This window comes from Gymnoscopelus braueri (genome assembly GCF_963280865.1).
Source record: "Gymnoscopelus braueri genome assembly, chromosome: 21".
Lineage (NCBI taxonomy): Eukaryota > Metazoa > Chordata > Actinopteri > Myctophiformes > Myctophidae > Gymnoscopelus > Gymnoscopelus braueri.
The window spans coordinates 49173163-49192511 of NC_137623.1; the positions used below are offsets into that span (position 1 = coordinate 49173163).

General features: G+C 41.4%; 2 protein-coding genes across 4 annotated transcripts; one reads left to right on the plus strand and one right to left on the minus strand.

Moving 5' to 3' along the window:
• Positions 1–615: 615 nt before the first annotated feature.
• On the minus strand, positions 616–6729 carry cidea (cell death inducing DFFA like effector a). 2 transcript variants are annotated; one of them, XM_080417852.1, is made up of 5 exons: positions 6533–6729; positions 3414–3552; positions 2535–2687; positions 1663–1835; positions 616–753 (listed from the first exon to the last, which is right to left on the minus strand). In XM_080417852.1, the coding sequence occupies exons 1-5, from the start codon at positions 6637–6639 to the stop codon at positions 654–656; spliced, it is 672 nt and encodes a 223-aa protein (XP_080273978.1). In that variant the 5' UTR covers positions 6640–6729; the 3' UTR covers positions 616–653. The 2 variants fall into 2 exon arrangements, with proteins under 2 accessions (XP_080273978.1, XP_080273979.1); XM_080417853.1 differs by lacking the exon at positions 6533–6729 and having other exon boundaries at positions 3414–3756.
• On the plus strand, positions 6387–17788 carry zbtb14 (zinc finger and BTB domain containing 14). 2 transcript variants are annotated; one of them, XM_080417851.1, is made up of 10 exons: positions 6387–6516; positions 9150–9338; positions 9780–9950; positions 10692–10796; positions 11073–11216; positions 12454–12704; positions 13320–13405; positions 13650–13789; positions 14561–14656; positions 15099–17788. In XM_080417851.1, exons 2-10 carry the CDS (start codon positions 9150–9152, stop codon positions 15231–15233), a joined length of 1317 nt encoding a protein of 438 aa, XP_080273977.1. In that variant the 5' UTR covers positions 6387–6516; the 3' UTR covers positions 15234–17788. The 2 variants fall into 2 exon arrangements, with proteins under 2 accessions (XP_080273977.1, XP_080273976.1); XM_080417850.1 differs by lacking the exon at positions 6387–6516 and adding an exon at positions 8962–9089 and having other exon boundaries at positions 9121–9338.
• Positions 17789–19349: the final 1561 nt, after the last annotated feature.

Below are 19349 nucleotides of genomic sequence, written 5' to 3' on the forward strand. Positions count from 1 at the left end.
TCTGACCTACACAGGATCTCGTAGCAAATTTGTTTTGAACCAAAATGATGTTCAAAGACATGAGTCATCATGACTAAACACTTTGTGACACTGGAAGTCCTGCGTCTGAAACCGTTAAACCCAACACACCGCTCTCTGTCAACTCTGACATGAATCCTGTGAGGACAAGCATTTGACTGTCACATAGGACCTATACATCTACTTTATGGAGCTGATGTGACCACCAGTCCATGACATATTTATCGGTACACGGGGAGTTTGTGAACTTTGACTTTAAGGTTGTTGTAGGCTACTGCTCATGTCAATAAACACTTCAATATGACTTAAATGTGTCTACACACACGTCAACATGCATGCACAATAAAGAGTTGCATCGTTTAAATATGACTCCTGCTAGATTACACACATTAGATTTACATATACACTCCAAGTTGTAGAAAACAAAATCTTTAATACATTTGACACATTTCATGTTTGACAGTAACTTGGTAACATTTAAATTCCACAAAAATGCCTTTCACCTCAAAATATACAAATTAAGCATAAAAATTATTTATTCACACGCACCACTAAAAACATCTAGACATGTCTACAGCTAAAACACACGCACTTTCATTTCCACTCACACACACAGCTGCAGCTTATATGCACACTTAATCGTCCTCTCCAATGGCCTGCAGTAAAGCTGTAGATCCGTACAGTAGTAACTGACCCGCCTTCTGAGCCACATGCGTTACATATTGCAGGATGATCCTGAAAGACAGATAAACAGACTAGAGTATAAAATCATGATGAAAGCACTCTGGAAGTTTCTCTACAAGCGTATAACATTGTGTAGTTCCTTACCAAACATGTTTTGTTTGTGTCAGGTCCATTTGGTTGCACTCATGAGTTTTAACTTAACACCGAGAGGATTGAACAGTATAGATTGGGGTCCCAGAGATTTTAAAAACTTCGTATTGAATGGGGGGTCCCCATTCAACTCGTGTTGCCAGAATCTGGAAACAAGCAACCAGTGTTAAATCGTTCGCCATTGACGGCAGCCTCGCAGATAGTTTCAACGCATGTTTGACTATCATGAGACTCTACTATCAATACTAGTAGAGAAAAAAACAACTTTGCGTCGGTTATAATAGACGAATTTCCCTTACCCACGCGCTCCCATTATGACAACGGAGGGGGTTTAAAAAATGACGACAGGGGAATATATGGAAAAAAAGAACGCCACTTTTCACGTCGCTAGGTGAGTAACGAGACATCAAAGATAACACTTAATTTGTCCGGAATTCTCCTTTAAGACCTGAGGCCGATTCTAAAAATGTCTTCTAAATCCTGTTTTCTGAAAATGTTGCTATAATATCCGTAGTTCTCAAACTTTTTCATGTCAAGGACCCCCAAATTTATTTGGATTATTTGGACCCCCAGAAGCAAAAAAATATATAGCTATATCCAAAGATTTGCACAAATTCTCACGATTGTTCAAAAATAGCAGATCTACAAGCTCATAGCGCGGCACAAAGTGACGCACTTTGAGCTTGTATATCTATTTTTGAATAGCCAAAGTAAAAAAATAATGCTTTTTAGCTCAAATCTAAAATGACAGATGCTTTCCTTTTCTTAATGGGTAGTTGAGAATCCCTGGTCTAGTGAATTGACACTCACTTGAGGTAGTGCTTGGCCCTCTTGCACCTGAAGTCGTAGGACATGTCATACATGTCGTACAGGGTGGCCTTGATGGTCAAACAACCCAGGAAGTCCCTGGGCTTCTCCTTATACAGGTCAAAGGTCACCTTGGCTATCCCGCTCCTGTCGTGCTGCTGGAAGCTTGGACGCACCTGGAAAACAGTTTCAATGGACTAAATCAGAGTGGTTTGTAAAACAAACATGTACAGAGGTATTTCCAGGAATGTCTATGGACGTTGTCGGAATATAAAATAAGAGTGCCCAGAACATTACATATACAGAAAAACAATCACTGAGAAAATAATGGTGGTTCCAGCCCTGGTTTAGTGTTGTTAAACCATTCTATCCGGGAACGTATCGTGTCATTTTAGATTTTTAGCTATAGCCTATAAACACTATTTTATACTTTGGCTATTCAAAAATACCAGATATACAAGCTCATAGAGCGGCACAGAGTGCTGCTCTATGAGCTCTTAGCTCCAAGATCTTTTATAAAAAATAAAATTTGCACAAATCTTTGAATGTATCCCATTTTCAATATTTTTTACTCAAATCTTTGCTTCTGGGGGTCCCTGGAACATCTTTTTCATGTCAAGGACCCCCAAAAGGATATGCATTTGGCCGCGGACCCACCCCTCCCAGGAGAAAGATTTGAGTTAAAATGTTTGCTTAATTTTTAAATAGCCTATATTCAAAGAGTTGCACACATTTTCAAGATTTTTTTCAAACATCTACAAGCTCGTAATGCTGTATATCTGCAATTATTTTATAGCCAAAGTATAAAATTTGACTAAAATGACACTGATCCGTTCCCGGATTGAGTGGGTTAGGTGAAGTAGCACCCGTCTCACCTTGCTCCCCGTCCACTTGTCTCCCTTCTGCAGCACAGTGACAGACGTGTTGTCGGGCAGAGACTGGAAGAAGTCCTCCGTGTCCACCTGTGTCCCGTCTTCGTCCAGCACCACCGTGAGGAACTGACACGTCAACAGGAACGCCCTGGACGCCTGCACAACGACAAGGTACACCACACAGTGGTTCTCTACATTTCTGGATCACAGCGCACTGGAAAATCTCTAAACCCAGTCAATCTTGGAATGCAGCTCTGTTTTTTTTTTATTTAGATTTTTAGATTTCTTGGGCTATTCAAAAATAGCAGATATAGAAGCTCGCTATGAGCTTGTAGATCTGCATTTTTTTAATCATGAAAATTTGTGCAAATCTTTTAATATATATATTTTTTATCATCATCATCATTTTGGGGGTCCTTGGCATGAAAACGTTTGAGAACCACCGATATAGCAACATAGGTTTGTATGCATGTACCCGTTTACCCGGATTTAGAAGACATTTGTAGAATCCCCAGAAGCAAATATTTGAGTTAAAAATGTTCGCTTTAAAAATATACAGACATACATACATACATTCAAAAGATTTGCACACATTTTCACGATTTTTCAGAAAATTGCAGATCTATGAGCTTGTAGAGCTGCTATTTTTGAATAGCCAAAGAAATCTAAAAATGACTGATGCTTTTCCCAGTCTTAAAGGGTTAAAAGAGGAGTTGTGGAAAATGGGGGAGTGAGTCTGCAGTTCTGACTGCAAAGAGAAGATTATTCTACAACAGCTCGGTAGACAGGAGGTTCTGGGAGATTGCAATTAGAATTTATTCTCTCAAATCGCTCAGCCCTACACTAGACATTTTGTCTCCGTCCATTGAGTCTCCGTCTCACCTGGTCGAGGAGTTCGTCCAGAGAGGAGGCGGGGATGGCTCTGTGTCTCCTCTGAGTGGCCGTGGTCACTCTGAAGAGGCGGGGCCTAGCAGCGGGCATTATACGCTTTGAGATGGACGTCTGGACGCTGTACACCGACCTGTTGAACCAGGACCAAACACCACAACTGTCCTGTACCATGTCGTATACATTGTGAGGCCCTTTCCTCTGAAGTAAGTGACACAATGTACATTCAATGTACTAGGGTTGCCAACCGTCCCTTGAAATAAGGAATCGTCTCTTATTTAGAAACTAAAAAGACGTGTCCCTTACAGCATTGGTTCTCAAAGTGGGGTCCGGGGACCCCCAGGGGTCCTTGGGGGGTTTCCAGGGGGTCCCCAGCAAAGTAGTTAATACAGCATCTCAATCATGTTAACAACTTTATCCATTTCTTATGTTGGCTATTCAATAATAGCAGATCTACAAGCTCAAAGTGCCACGTTGTGAGCTTGTAGAGCTACCATTTTTGAAAATTGGTGGTCCCTGGCACAATAGGTTTTCAGATGAGGGTCCACGGCCAAATGCATATTATTTGGGGGTCCTTGACTTGAACATTTTTGAGAACCACTGCCTTATTGAACTGATTCCTCATTGTCAAGAAATCAATCAATGACACATCTTACAAGTTCAAACAGCTCATACGTACTAACAGGGTGTTAACCACTTGTAGATCTGCAATTTTTTGCTGTTTAAAAACAAACAAAAAATTTACAATGTCTGAAAATGTCCAAAAGTGGAGGCCAAGGTTAATGTGGTTGAATTAAAGTTAACAGCAAGTATTGCTCTGTGTGGGTTGTCACCTACCTGACCAGGGTCTGTGGTACCAGACTCTTGGCATATTCCACACTGGACTGAATGGAGAAATAAGGAGCCATGTTGGTCCACAGTCTGCTGTGAGGGACTATTAACCAAGACTACTGTGGTCTGTGGTGTGGATCTGGTCCTGCTCTCACCACACCTGCTACCAACACAGACCTGATGTACCCTCAACCAACCACTTACTAATCAGCACTGTTGATTTGTCATTGGTCAGGATTCCTGGACGAGAGCCAATTGGATAGCTGGCTTAATTAGTCTTCAAATTGGAATGAGGTCTCTCTCAGAGAGAGAGAGAGAGAGAGAGAGAGAGAGAGAAAGTGTTGCTCTCAAACAGTTATGGTTCAAAATAAAATAGAATATGGATGGACATACAATTGTAAGTAAAAAACTATGAATAAATAAGTCAATATACACAATTATTTAATTAATTAATTTTAAAAAAAGTGATCAGATTTTTAATTAATCATTTATAACAAGAGAAAGGCTGCCCCCTGGTGAGGGGACAGAGTTAGTTCTAAAATAAAGACGGTTGACTGATAAACACAAGATACCAGTCTCTCTTCTTTGATGTTGTGAGCTTGTAGATCTCCTTTTTTTTTGTTCGTTTTGTAAACACACAATACAGTTTAAGTTAGTTTCGTTTTAGTAAAGCCTTATTTAGATTTTTATTTCAGTTAACTACGTTTGATTTTCAATTCTAGTTTTCGATTACTTTTATTTTATCTTATTTTTTTATTTTTTGGGGGGGGGGTCCGCGACATATTAATTTTGGGGGTCCTTCACATGAAAAAAATTGAGAAGCACGCGCTACAAATAAATCTAATCTATTCAAGAAGTGGAGAGAAAGAAAGAACAAACACTATAGCAATGATTACTATCACAATATAGAGCTTTAATTTAACAACACAAACACAAAAAAATCAGTTTAAAACTATTTCCAAAAAGTAATTATAAGCTAAAGTAAATCAGTTATCAATATAGAAGAGATTATGTTCATATTTGCACTATATAACACTTTTATCATGCGTAGTTTTAACCACAAGGGAGCAGTATCAGCTTGCAGCTGGATATTAGGAGGAATTGGAATATGGCCAAAGTTTAAATGGGGCTGAAGTGGTAAATGTATGTTTTGTAATAATAATCAAAATCTACTAAGTAACTAAAGTTTTCAAATAATTGTAGTGTTTACAATATTTGCCTCTGACATGTGGAGTAGAAGTAAAAGTATAGAAACATGGAAATACAAAAAAAACAAACTCAAATTTGTACTTAAGTACAGAACTTGAGTACATGTACTTAGTTACTTTCCACCACTGGATAACCACTTATTAAATAGATATTATTCAGTGAAATGCGCCAACCTCACTGAGACTACACACACAGACACACACAGACACAGGTCAAATAGTGTGCGTGTATGTTGTGCGGGGCGCGCGCGGTCACGGTGCGTGGACTGCGTGCGTGCGTGGCGGTCGTGTGCTCCCGCGGACACCCAGCTTGGGACAGTAGTGAGTGTGCACCCCGGTTCTGCGTGCGTGCGTTCTCCCCAACCATGCACGCCGTGCTCGTGACCATAAGTTTGTTTAACAAACACAACCCACACACGTGACGTCGAATAATAATAGACTTATTTCAGCTCTTCTGTCAGTTTAAATCACCAGTTGGTGAAAATAGCAGATTTACAAGCTCACGGCGCGTCGCGGAGGCGACGCGCTGTGAGCTTGTAGATCTGCTATCTTCGGAGCATTATAGCCAGGCTGCAACACTGGAGGCTTGAGGCGTGTTCACGACACGTGACCACGCCGTGCTATACCCAGAGAGTTACGACACTAGCGTTGACTCCCACCGTAAGATTGGAGTGCGGAAGTGCTCTGTCTATCTCAATGAGATAGTTCCAATGTTTGGAACTATTAGTCCATTACTGTCCATAGCAGCCCGCTTTGCGGCGAGACCAAAGCGCGACGTTACTCACTCATCTACAGTGCTACCCTACGTACGGTACGCGCGTTGGTCACGTGAACACGCCTCCGCTCGGTCACGTGTCGTGAACACGCCTCGAGTCTTGGTTGCTGACGTGCTGGCGCAAAAAAGCGCGGCCCCGCCCCACTCCGCCCCCCCTCCCCTCCCTAAACCTCCTCTGTTGTGCTCGTCCTCGACACACACACACCACAAAAAAAAAACACACTCACACAAAGTAACACAAAAAAACTCCTCTTCATCAAACACACACTTCTGTGAGGAAAAGGTAAGAAAATACGCACAATTCTATCTTCGTCGTGTTCTTTGTCGTGTGTGTGTGAGTGTGTTTTTTTGTGTGTGTTGTTTTGTGCGCGTCCTCGTCGAGGCTCGAGCTTTTCAGGTCGTTCATGTTGTCTCGTCATGGCGGCCGCAGCTCGCGCTGCTCGGCTCCGCAGGCCAGGGCTCGAGCATTTTTTTCCACCTCTCCCGCTTCGTCTCGTGCCTGTGGCCCGGCGGGCCCGCGTGCGGCGCCGCGGTCGCACGCGGGGAGGGAGGCTCAAGACGAGACTGGAGCGACCGAAGCGCTCGAGCCTCCGAGATCCAGGGGAACAGCACGAGACGGAGAGAGAGAGATAGAAAGACATTAGAGACGGGGGGGGGGTGAAAAAGCGGATAGCGAGCCGCCATCATGATGTACATCAAACTAGATTAGATCAGTCAGTGGTTCTCAACCTTTTCAGGCCGTGATCCCCTAAAATAATCATATTTGAGCTGTCGACCCCCCAAAATAATCATATTTGAATTGGAGACCCCCCCCCCCAAAATAATCATATTTGAGCTGTCGACCCCCCAAAATAATCATATTTGAATTGGAGACCCCCCCCCCCAAAATAATCGTATTTGAACTGGGGACCCCCCAGTTCAAGCACTTGGAATGCAGGAGTTGAGGCATTACATTTTAGATCATGCCTCAATAGATATATTGTGAAAATAGCAGATCTTGCAAGGCCTTGTGAACTTGTAGATCGGCTATTTTCAAAATGTTTGCCTCTTTCTTTATTATTTAACAATGCCATAATCAATGGCATATGGCAATGCCATATAATGACGATGCCATAATCTGGGGACCCCCCAAAATAATGTGGGGACCCCCCTTGGACCCCACATTATTGCTACAGGGGGTCCGCATTATTGCTACAGGGGGTCCACATTACTGCTACAGGGGGTCCGCCAAATCTTTATGTGATAGTATGTTTAATTTTTTTTTATAATAATTACATTAACCACTTGAACTAGCATCCCTATTCTGAGGGGAACATTAGCCGAAAATAGCAGATCTACAAGCTCACAACGCCTCGCAGTTTTTGGCAAGGAGGTATGGTGTAGAGGGGTTTAAGTGGTTAAATGTCTGAAATGAACACAAAACATGAATTTACACAACGCTGATGATAGTCAATGAGCTATGAAATCTATGAAAAGGTTTAATCTGCAACACCATTGTAAACAATATAGAGGGGGTCCCTGCTTCATCTCTCTCTCAACTATAAGGGGTCTTTGGCCTGAAAAAACGTTGAAGACCTCTTCACTAGAAGGAATTCGAGAACTACTCCAGTCACGCACAATAAACAAAGATATGAGAAACTTGCTGGTGCACGACTCACTCAAAAGAATCTTAAAATCATAAAGAGAATTGATAGTCAGTGTATATAAATCAATTGATAGGCTGAGATTGAGCCTATCAATTACAGGCATTGATTACTATGAATGTAAAATAAGATAAGATGTGCCTGAATGGACATTCATCATGTTGATGATGATGAACATAACAGTTACATGACCGACCCAGACCCATAGAGCGAGAGAGCTCCGTCACGCTTTGATCTCGTCGCAAAGCTCCTTGCTATGGGCTGTTTGCTGTTCCAAACATGGAACTTCCTCATTGAGATAGACAGAGCATTTCCGCTCAGTCTCGTGCCTGTTGACCGGAGGCACGAGGCACGAGGCAGGTGGTTGGTTGTTATGTCGGCGTCGGGTCGTGACCCCGAGCTGTGTGTGTGTGTGTTATAATATACTGCTCAAAGAAATGTAGGGAACACTTTGATCCCTTAATTATTTTGAGTTTTCATGAACTGTGTACATACTGCTAACAAAAACTGCTCAAAAGAATTAAGGGATCAAAGCGTTCCCTTAATTATTTTGAGCAGTGTATAAGATTATTACAATACGATTGTAGCCTATAGCTGTAATAATAACATTGTCATTAATGTAATAATAATAATCACCATTAATAGGCTTGGAGGTTGGTTATTTGCACTGCAGGTGTGTCCAGTTTGGACAGGACAGTCTGTATACACAACACAATCGATTGATTTACTAAAGTAAAGAAGCTCTGAAAATGCACGTGGCCCATGGATGCACAGTCACGGCTCTTCATTTTATGTTAATAATAATAATAATCAAATTACATAATTATCTATCTATCTATCTATCTATCTATCTATCTATCTATCTATCTATCGTAGGTATAGAGATAACAGTGAAGCTCTTATAAAATAGTCATTCTTGTACGTTATCTAGTTGTATTTACTTGTACATGTAATAATGGGGAAGATTAACTATCAGTCATTTAACTGGGGACCCTCTGGAACCCTCTCAAGGACCCCTGGGTGTCTGCAGACCCCACAGTGCCAGTAATACAGTAAATACTAAGTTCCATGGCATGACTATTAAAGCACTTAACAGACCTACTACTTATATATTTAGTTATTACTGCTATTACCAAAGTTTTACTATTACTAATAGAGATAGGATTATTAGTATTACTATGTAACTACACAGCTACAGATAGGTCGACAATGAGTTCAAGCACTCATCCAAGCCATGTAATAAGTGTATATATTGTGTGTATTACTGTTCCAGATGTCAGAGACAGTGAAGTACGTGGATGATGAGCATAGGAGCATCTTTCTGAAGCTGTTGAATGAACAGCGTTTGGAGGGAGAACACTGCGACATCGCTGTCGTTGTGGAAGACGTCAAGTTCCGGGCTCACCGCTGTGTCCTGGCTGCCTGCTCCAATTACTTCAAGAAACTCTTTAAAAAACACGAGGTTTGAACTACTACTACTATTACTACTACTACTTCCTCAGCTTGTTCAGTCTGTTTGAGTCCCTGACGCTGCTGTGACCCCCAGCAGGCAGTTGCAAAGAAGAGGGCACCAGCCATTACAGATTGATAGAACATCTGCAGCATCTTGTTACACCCACTGAAGGACCCGAACCTCCTCAGAAACAGTTTGTTCCAAATTACTCTTGACAGTGTACAAATGGAACAAAAATGGACCCGTACGCATCAATTTTTGTTCCATTTGTCAGAGTGAACACTGAGAAGTTTACTGTGTAAATTTGGGAACCAAACATATTAGTTGTACACTGTCAGAGTTGCAGACCCGTAAGGGTCCATTTGGACGGTCCCCTGGCGGGGCCCCGGACCAGACGTTGAGAAACAGTGTGTTAAACCACCATCTCTCCCTCTGTGTGTGTGTCTACAGGTGGACAGTTCATCGGTCATAGAGATAGATTTCATACGCAGTGACATCTTCGAGGAGGTGTTAAACTATATGTACACGTCCAGGATCTCCGTCAAGAAGAGAGACGTCAACCTCATGATGTCCTCGGGTCAAATACTGGGCATCCGTTTCCTGGACAAACTCTGTTCCCAGGTGACGTGCTCGCACGCCTTTGCCTCGATTACCATTAATGAGTGATGATTTAAAAAGGGAAAAAAATGAAAATGGCAGATCTACAAGATCACAATATCACAACACGCCATGTGCTGTGAACTTGTAGATCTGCTATTTTCACTATTTTTGTACGCCACTGAAGTATACATAATTCAGGGTTAAGTAGTTAATCATACCGTTTTTTGTGTCTATTAGATGATATTTAAGAAATAAAAAGACAAAACACTGCTTCTCGATTATTCTATTAACCCTTTTGAGCAATATTAAGTCGGTTATTGGTTCTAAATATCGGTTTCGATATATTTTCGAGTAGTTTATTGTCCAGCCCTACTTGCACGCTTGTATTACTATACTTGAGAGAACATCAACATTTTAGGACGACAATTTTATAAACGGCTTTTGTAGCAATCTTTGGCCAATTTTTAAACTGTAACCCTAAAAGTTATATTTAGTTGTGCACCAGTGTCATGCGCCGAAAATATAAGATCTACAAGCTCTCTCTACAAGTACTCTAATGGTACTGTAATTGAATGGTGAGGCCAGTGAAGATTCTTAACTCTAGTATACTCACTACACACGCACGCATGCACACACACCACAATTAACATTAACACGATGAGATTGGAATCAAAGCTGTAGTTTTCTTAGTGTAACAGGTTATATGACATAAAACTACAGGCTGGGAGACAGTGGTGTGTAACATTGAAATGTTCTCCCCAGAAACGTGACTTGTCAGCGGAGGAGAAAGATAAGTTCCCCTACGACATCGTCAAGATGGCGCTCCCCCCGGAAGCTCAGCTGGCAGCAGACGGTGACGTTCAAGAGGTAGTACCTCTGTATATAGTATGTCATCAGTGTGTTATCTTTTTTCCTCTGTGTGTTAATAAGCTGGTTTGACCGTAATGTAACCTTCTTCTGATCAGTGTTTGGATCTATTATGTATTGCGCCTTTTTTGCAGATTCAAATAAAATCATTCAAATGTGTGTGTGTGTGTGTGTGTGTGTGTGTGTGTGTGTGTGTGTGTGTGTGTGTGTGTGTGTGTGTGTGTGTGTGTGTGTGTGTGTGTGTGTGTGTGTGTGTGTGTGTGTGTGTGTTTCCAGGTGCAAGTTTTGGGTGACGACCCCCCCACTGCTGATGACCTCGTAGAGGGATCGGCCAATCAGGAACTAGATAAATCTCCCAGCGCAGCGCTCAGAGTCCAGGAGGCGATCCTTAAAGAACTGACCAACGAAGAAATGCACAAGGTACACAGAGACACACACGCACACACGCACACGCGCGCACGCATACACACCGATTATGTGAGCAGAATCGAGGCTGTGCTTACGCTGTGCTCAATAATTAACAACAGAAAACCTTGTATTTTCATTGAAACATGCAGCAGCAGGCTTATTCATTTAGAGAATATAATTGACTTAAGGAAATAACAATCGTGAGGATTACAGAGAAATCTGTACGACAGAAATCCAAATGTACAAGATGGGGGACATACGTTGTGCACACATGTTGCAATGTATTTCATAGGATGAGGAAAAAACGGAGGATCCGGGCACCCGATTGTAAAAAAAAAAAGAAGGAGACGACTGTTACTAATACGAGGCAAACGGCGACATGTTTCCACCTACAGAGGTCTTCATCAGGGCAAAATGAATACACACAGACAGGCTCTCAATAAATAGTGCTAGAACACGTGAGAACAGCTAAGTAATTAAACGATTAACAAACTAACAAGCATGTGGGGGCATACCGGCATAGAAATTAATAGATGGTAATTACATAGGGACAATCAACCAGTAAATTAGTGAGTGCGTGACTTCCCTGTAGGTGGAAATATGTTTGCGTTTGCCTGTGTCCTCCTCATTTAGTTTTTCTTTCTTTTTTTTAATTTTAAATTGAGTGTCGGGATCTCTCTCTCATGTTTTATCCTGTTTGATCCAGGAGCACCTTTGATACTTATTGTTTTCCCTGTTTCATATGATAACATTGTTTTAACCTTATCATGAATCGATCACAGTGATACATCAATGATTTTTTTTCTTTCTTTTAGAGCATAATTCATTCAAATTTGATGTCAAAAATGTGATCTTTATTTCTTAGACAAAATATGACGTATAATTACTGTACATCAGCGGGTAGCAACCAATTTCAACTAATAATATCATTATGTCCACCCATCAATCGGTGTTCCACACAGAGCTAGCATTCATTATTCTACAGACACGGATGTAGACCGACACTAAGGGCACTGCTGTGTGCTGTATACAGTAAACCAGGGGCCGGGAACCCTTTTTAACACAAAGTGCCACGTTCATTAGCTTGTTATCATGTGGGCAATTTGCTAAATTGACCAGACAGTTGTACTCTAAGTGCATTTACTGTATTCACTGATAAATGCCCAACTGTACACACAGAGACAGTCACATCTAACTGCATACTGTCTCCTTCATCATCTGTCTCTCTCTCTCTCTTTCTCTCCATCAGGTCGCCTGTTACGATCAGGACGGCGTTTCAGAGATGGACACGGAGCCTAAGGATTTGGGGGCGGGGCATCACACCACCCAGACGCTGTCATTCGCCGAGACCATCGGAGGGGGCGGGGTTAAAGACGAGCAGGCGAGCGGCTGGTCGTCGGGGACGACGGACATGAAGTTTGAATATTTGCTGTACGGCCACCGGGACCAGCTGGCCTGTCCCATCTGTGGAAAGCACTTCCTGGACGAGAACCGACTGCGGTACGTTGACTACTGGTTTATTACTAGTTATTTAGTTCTGGGTAAACAACTAGTTAGTCACTGTTTAATTAACATCTGTCAGACTATTTACAAAAACTTCAGATGGTTGTTTACATGTTGTTTGCATGCTATTTACATGTTGTTTGCATGCTATTTACATGTTTGCATGCTATTTACATGCTGTGTGAATGTTGTTTACATGTTGTTTGCATGCTATTTACATGTTGTTTGCATGCTATTTACATGCTGTGTGAATGTTGTTTACATGTTGTTTGCATGCTATTTACATGCTGTGTGAATGTTGTTTACATGTTGTTTGCATGCTATTTACATGTTGTTTGCATGCTATTTACTTGTTGTTTGCATGCTATTTACATGCTGTGTGAATGTTGTTTACATGTTGTTTGCATGCTATTTACATGTTGTTTGCATGCTATTTAAATGTTGTTTGCATGCTATTTACATGTTGTTTGCATGCTATTTACATGCTGTGTGAATGTTGTTTACATGTTGTTTGCATGCTATTTACATGCTGTGTGAATGTTGTTTACATGTTGTTAACATGTTGTTTGCATGTTCTTCTTTACATGTTGTTTCCTCTCCTATCTCCTCCAGTAAACATGAGAAGTTACATTCTGCAGAACGGCCGTTCGTTTGTGAGGTCTGCAGCAAAGCATTCACCACACACGCTCACCTAAAAGGTACAAAGACAGAGAAAGAGATGTGGTTAATGCCTTTGTTGTTGTAAAATAAATAAAGTTACTAACGTAGTTACATTCAACTGATGATGTGTACAGGTAGGACCGTTTTAAAGTGTGTGTGTGTGTGTGTGTGTGTGTGTGTGTGTGTGTGTGTGTGTGTGTGTGTGTGTGTGTGTGTGTGTGTGTGTGTGTGTGTGTGTGTGTGTGTGTGTGTGTGTGTGTGTGTGTGTGTGTGTGTGTGCAGAACATTTAAAGATCCACACGGGGTTCAAACCGTACCGCTGTGATGTGTGTGGCAAGTCGTTCATCAGAGCTCCAGACCTGAAGAAGCATGAGCGTGTCCATAGCAACGAGAGACCCTTCGCCTGTCAGATGTGTGATAAGGTCTGTCCGTCTTAAAGTGGCACTTTGGTTTAGCTTTGGGTTGTGTAATTACCCTGTCCTGATGTAAATCCAAATGTTGGACAGATATCTTCAATAGTTTCTCTTTTGATTGTGCTGTTATATTGGCAGAAGCAGCTTTCTTAAAAGAATGGCTTTGGTAGCTGTTTCACCATGCAATGTAAATCAATGAGTTTTAAAGATATGTCTCATCATCATCTTAACACATCAGGTGCCAGCATTTTTTCATAACAACTTACGTTGGGTGCCAGCATTCTCCCCATTGACTGCGCTTTGCTGTTTAAAGCTCTAGACTCCACGAGGAGCAAATCCATGTAAAAAAAAACATCCATTCATGTTGCGCGATGACCCTGGCTACAGCCTGGAACCATAACATTTCACTCGCGAGTTACAATGGGGGGGGATCGCGCATCGCGCATGACCGGTTTTCCCCACCGGAAACAGATTCGGAGATATAGGTGTTTTAAAGAAGGAAATAGACAGGAAGTGGATGGCAGCCATGTTTTTTTTCCCGTGATCTATCTGGCCTATCCTTCTCAAGATCACAATGGGTACTCCCAGAGCTGCTCTAGCCCCGCCCGTGTGGAGAAAAACGAAAAAAACAAAAAGACATATTTCACGGTCTGGACCGTGTTCGGCACCGGACCGCTACTCTGCGCAAACACGGTTCAGACCGTGTTTGGCACCCGATGTGTTAAAGACCATGATATACCTGTCTGTCTGTTGACCTGTCTGTCTGTCTATCCTCTGCAGGCATTTAAACATAAGTCTCATCTTAAGGACCACGAGAGGAGACATCGAGGAGAGAAACCCTTTGTTTGTGGCTCCTGTACCAAAGCCTTTGCCAAGGTAATATTACTACACAATGCTACTACTGCTACCAATATTACTGCTACTACTACTACAACCATTCCTTCATTGCCTTCATTGATCCCTGAAACGGAGTCTGTGAGCCAATAAGATCGTTAAAACTTGGATTAGTGGGAGAGGCCGCTCGTATCCCCCCTCAAATTGTTGAAAGTGGATTGGCCCAGTCTGTGCGCTCTGCAGTCTGTGAGCAACAGGCTAAGGCCCCACACACTATGCTTGGTTATTGGACTTGGGTTTCCTTACAGATCTGACAACAAAACTCTGTGTGTGTGTGTGTGTGTGTGTGTGTGTGTGTGTGTGTGTGTGTGTGTGTGTGTGTGTGTGTGTGTGTGTGTGTGTGTGTGTGTGTGTGTGTGTGTGTGTGTGTGTGTGTGTGTGTGTGTGTGTGTGTGTGTGTGTGTGTGTGTGTGTGGTGTTCCAGGCGTCGGATCTGAAGCGACATGAAAACAACATGCACAGCGAGAGGAAACAGTTGACCTCCGACCCGGACGCACTACAAGCCGCCGCCATGGCAGCCGAGGCACAACAGCAACTAGACACCATCAGTTGTACATAACATCCCATGATAATATGAACATCCCATATTAATAAACATAACACAAAAAACTATTTTTGGTAGATTATTTCTCTGTTGTAACAACAGCTTCTTGTTACAATAACCTTTATACCGTTGGAAAGCCTGTTTATTTCCCTTTTAAATGGTGCCTCATTTGTAGGGAACATGTGTGATGAAAAACTCAAAGTACAGGTCGGATTCTATGGGGAGTAGGATCCTATGGGGAGACACAGAGCCCAGGAGGTCTTGGGCTGTTCCCCTCTCCCCTCTCTGAGAAAAAAACCCTGTTAGCAGTTGTATGGGAAAATGACGGCCTGCCTGTCAGATATGATTAGAGGAATTAATGAATGGCGTGGAGGTAGGTCTGGGATCCTATGGGGAGAAACGGAACCCCCAGGTACTCCTACACACATGTACATGTACCCGACGCAGCCTGCTCAAAACGAGTCAACAGCAACAGCAGCAATTCTTCATGGGCGCAACCCATATACTCATGCCACAAAATGCATGTTCCTTTCAAATGGGGCTTCATTTAAAAGGGAAATGAACAGGCTTTCCAATGGTATAAAAGTTATTGTTTCAACAGAGAAATGATTTACCAAACCTTTTGTGTTGTGTGTATGTACATAACATCCCTTAATAATGTGTACATAACATTGCATAATAATATGTATATAACATCCCATAGTAATAGGTACATAAGATCCAATATGTTGCACAATAATCTGTAAAGAAAAATCCCATTGTAATGTGTGAAGAAAATCCCATAACAATCAGTACATAGAATCCCATATTAACTCTTTGACTGCCAATGACGAGATATGTGTTTTCAGTGGTTTTACGATAGAGGGCGCTTTTCCGCAGCCTGTGAGTGATCCCAGGATCACCCAAGAAGAGTACACCCAGAAATCGCGTGATCACAACAAAATGAAGCTGGTTTTGTTCAGTGTTATAGGATTTATAAAAGTAACGTTTTCTCTGCTTTCTGTTGTTTTTGGCGAAAACAAGCCACATTCAACTGCCCATAACTATGGAAAGGATTATCCCGACGGCACGCTTTATTCCCCCCGATTCTCTGAGACTCCTGTATGCGTAATGAGGCGATCACCGGGTGGATCGCTGTGAAAATTTATATTCTAAGATTTTTTTTAAAGGTTAGTAAAACGAATCGCTGGCAGTGGCTTGACACTTTTCCGAAAAACTCTGGCAGTAGAGTTAATCTGTACGAGGGCCGAGCCAAACATTTTCAGCGTCGCTCCGAAGCTTTGATTTCATAAATAATTAAAGGTGTACTATGTAAGATCGCAGATCTGTGCGTGTACACACACACACACTCTCCCCTCCCCCCTCCCCTCTCTGACAGGTACCAAAGGGATTGCTGTCTTTGATGCATTCATTGATTAGAGAGAGCACTAACGAGCACATGACGAGTTTGACACTTTTATGGCCCAATCAATCAACCCAGTGCACAACCCTCTTTGAAGTTCAAAGGGATCAATTAAGAGCTCCGGCCGAGCAATTTTACAGCAATTGAATTATGTGGATGTATGCGGACATGGGCTGCATTCAGAATCAGAAATACGCTCTGAGATTTCAGAGTGCTACAGGGTTTATTTTTTACCTCATAGAGCTCTGATATCAGTTAATTTATGAATGATCCAATGAGATGCTCAATATTGCAGCTTTCATATTTTAAAGTTCATTCAATTCATCCCATGTATGAACATGATTGTTAACTGTTTTGTTACACGGAGATGCATGTTGAATACTGTGCCGAGCAGTTTCCCAAACACTGGGTCATTGTTATGGGTTGCGAGTGAATACCCCCTTTTGTTTCCTTTAAACATAATATATTATTTCAAAAGATTTTCAAAAATGTCAAAAGAAAATAACAAATCATAAACTAATTAAAAATGAAAAGAAATTCCTTACATTTTCAAATAATTCCTGCTTTTCAGTGGGAGCATTCCAGCACTCTCAAGACAGTGTTGCCAGATTTTGCGAGAGAAACAAGCAATCAGGTCTATGAAAACAAGGCCAAAATAAGCGACTAGGCTACGGCTATTTGAAAATAGCCTATCTACAAGCTCACAATGCGGCGCATCGCGACGAGTTGTGAGCTTGTAGATCTGCTATTAAAAAAAAAGAAAATCTAATATTTCTTTACATTTTTGAAACATAACACAAATCTTGCATGTATTGTGTTGTTAAAATATTTTCCGATGGGGGGATTAGGAAGCAAGCCAAAGTAACTACACTTTAGAAACAAGCCCAACAAACCGCAACCACCAATATTTACAAGCAACTTGACAGAAAAAGGAGCCCAAAGTCGCTTATAATAAGCGGACATGGTTCAAGAGTGTATTTCCCAACACACCCATAGTTAGGATCCTAGCTCGTCTTCTTTCTCCTAGCTCATGTCCTCATCTCCTACTGTATTTTTTTTTTTGGATTTTGTAAATATTTAGTCTTGTGTCTCAATGACTTCCTGTCATTTCAAATGGATGTTGATTGTGTTGTCACGGTTACAGATGTAATAAACGAGGTCGATCTATGATGTCAGCTTTGTTATTGTGAATCGCATGGTGCCCTGTGTCACCATGGTGATATGGATAAATATATCCAGATATGGCTGGAATTCTTTTTATGAGAAAATTATAAAAAAAATGGTTAACCCATTCAATCCGAGAAAGCATCTGTGTCACTTTAGATTTCTTTGGCTATTCAAAAATGGCAGCTCATATGAGCTTGTAGATATGCTATTTTTGAATAGCCCAAAGTATAAAATAATGGTTATAGCTAAAAAATCTAAAATGAAAAATCTGAATGGATTAAAAGTAACAAAAGTGCTTGTGGATCAGACGGGTTAAAACATGAGATACAAAACAGTAGATCCAGGCACAGGTAAATAAGGAGGTAACAGCCTTTTTTATCACAAGGCCTTGTAATAATGATATTGATTTAATACTGATATTTCTACCTGTAAAGATACTGCTTATCAATCTGGGTCTTTATCAATACCTTTCTACAATTTGGTGGGTTTCAAAAAAGTGTCATGGCAAGAGAGACAGAGAGATCAAGAGTGATAGAGAGAGAGAGACAGACCATTCACACCTTCCAACAAAAAACAATACAATTTCAATGTGTGCAAGCTCATGACTTTCACACCACTACATTTTAAATAGGAATATTGTACTTTTGACTCCACTTCATTTCTAGGAAGGGACTTTTGGGAACATGTCTGATTTAGTTTTCCCACCTTTATATTTTATGTTCTGAATGTCAATACATCAGCATAGATATTAAAGAAAATGTACTTTGTCATTTGCACTTTTGAATACTTGAGTATTTACTTGAGTATATACTTTGTAGTTTTTACACCACTGGTATCGACTTTAACACTTGACAGATTATTAGGTTCACACAAGTTTTGTCAGTGTTTTATTATTAAACATCACAGTAAAATAAATTCTTCCATTTTCTCAAACGTGCCCCCTGCAGTACCTCTGTGTACCGCTAGGGCACAAGTATCTCCATGTTAGCCTGGCTCCGGGGACCCCCAGGGGTTCTTGAGGAGCGTCCAGGGGGTCCTCAGCTAAATGATTGATTGTTAGGAACCAAAAAGACTCTTATACGGGTCTGTAACTCCTGAGAGTGTACAGATGGAACCAAATGGACCCTTACAGATCCATTTGGTTCCATTTGTACATTCTCAGAGTTAAAAAAAACACTGAGGACTTTTACAGTGTAGATTGGGGTCACAGAGATTTTTTTAAATGGTCCCAAACTGGAGGTCTGAAATCACTGACGTAGGACCATAAAGTAGTGGTTCTCAAACGTCAAAGACCCCCAAATTAAAGTGACCGCGGACCCCCATCTGAAAATAATTATGTTGTGCAAGGGACCCCCATAAAGAGAAAAAAATCTAAACATGTTTCAAGATTTTTTTGAAAATAGCCGAGCGCTTGTAGAGTGGTTAAACTCATATTGATGCTATAATAACTCATTTTGCTGGGGACCCCCTCCTGGAACCCAACTCAGGGACCCCCACTTTGAGAACCACAGGCATAAAGGACACCAATGAGCATGCTGGGCCCACAAGGAAGGATGTACTTC

Bases quoted from the DNA above. Each gene is read 5' to 3' on its own strand.
- zbtb14 (XM_080417850.1), top strand. The intron at 9,339-9,779 runs GTTTGAACTACT...GTGTGTCTACAG, and splicing joins AACTCTTTAAAAAACACGAG to GTGGACAGTTCATCGGTCAT. The intron at 13,790-14,560 runs GTCTGTCCGTCT...TATCCTCTGCAG, and splicing joins CCTGTCAGATGTGTGATAAG to GCATTTAAACATAAGTCTCA.
- cidea (XM_080417852.1), bottom strand. From the start codon at position 6,639: ATGAACGACCTGAAAAGCTCGAGCCTCGACGAGGACGCGCACAAAACA. The intron at 2,688-3,413 runs GTGAGACGGAGA...GTCGTTGTGCAG, and splicing joins TGGACGAACTCCTCGACCAG to GCGTCCAGGGCGTTCCTGTT. The intron at 1,836-2,534 runs GTGAGACGGGTG...ACTGTTTTCCAG, and splicing joins ACAAGTGGACGGGGAGCAAG to GTGCGTCCAAGCTTCCAGCA.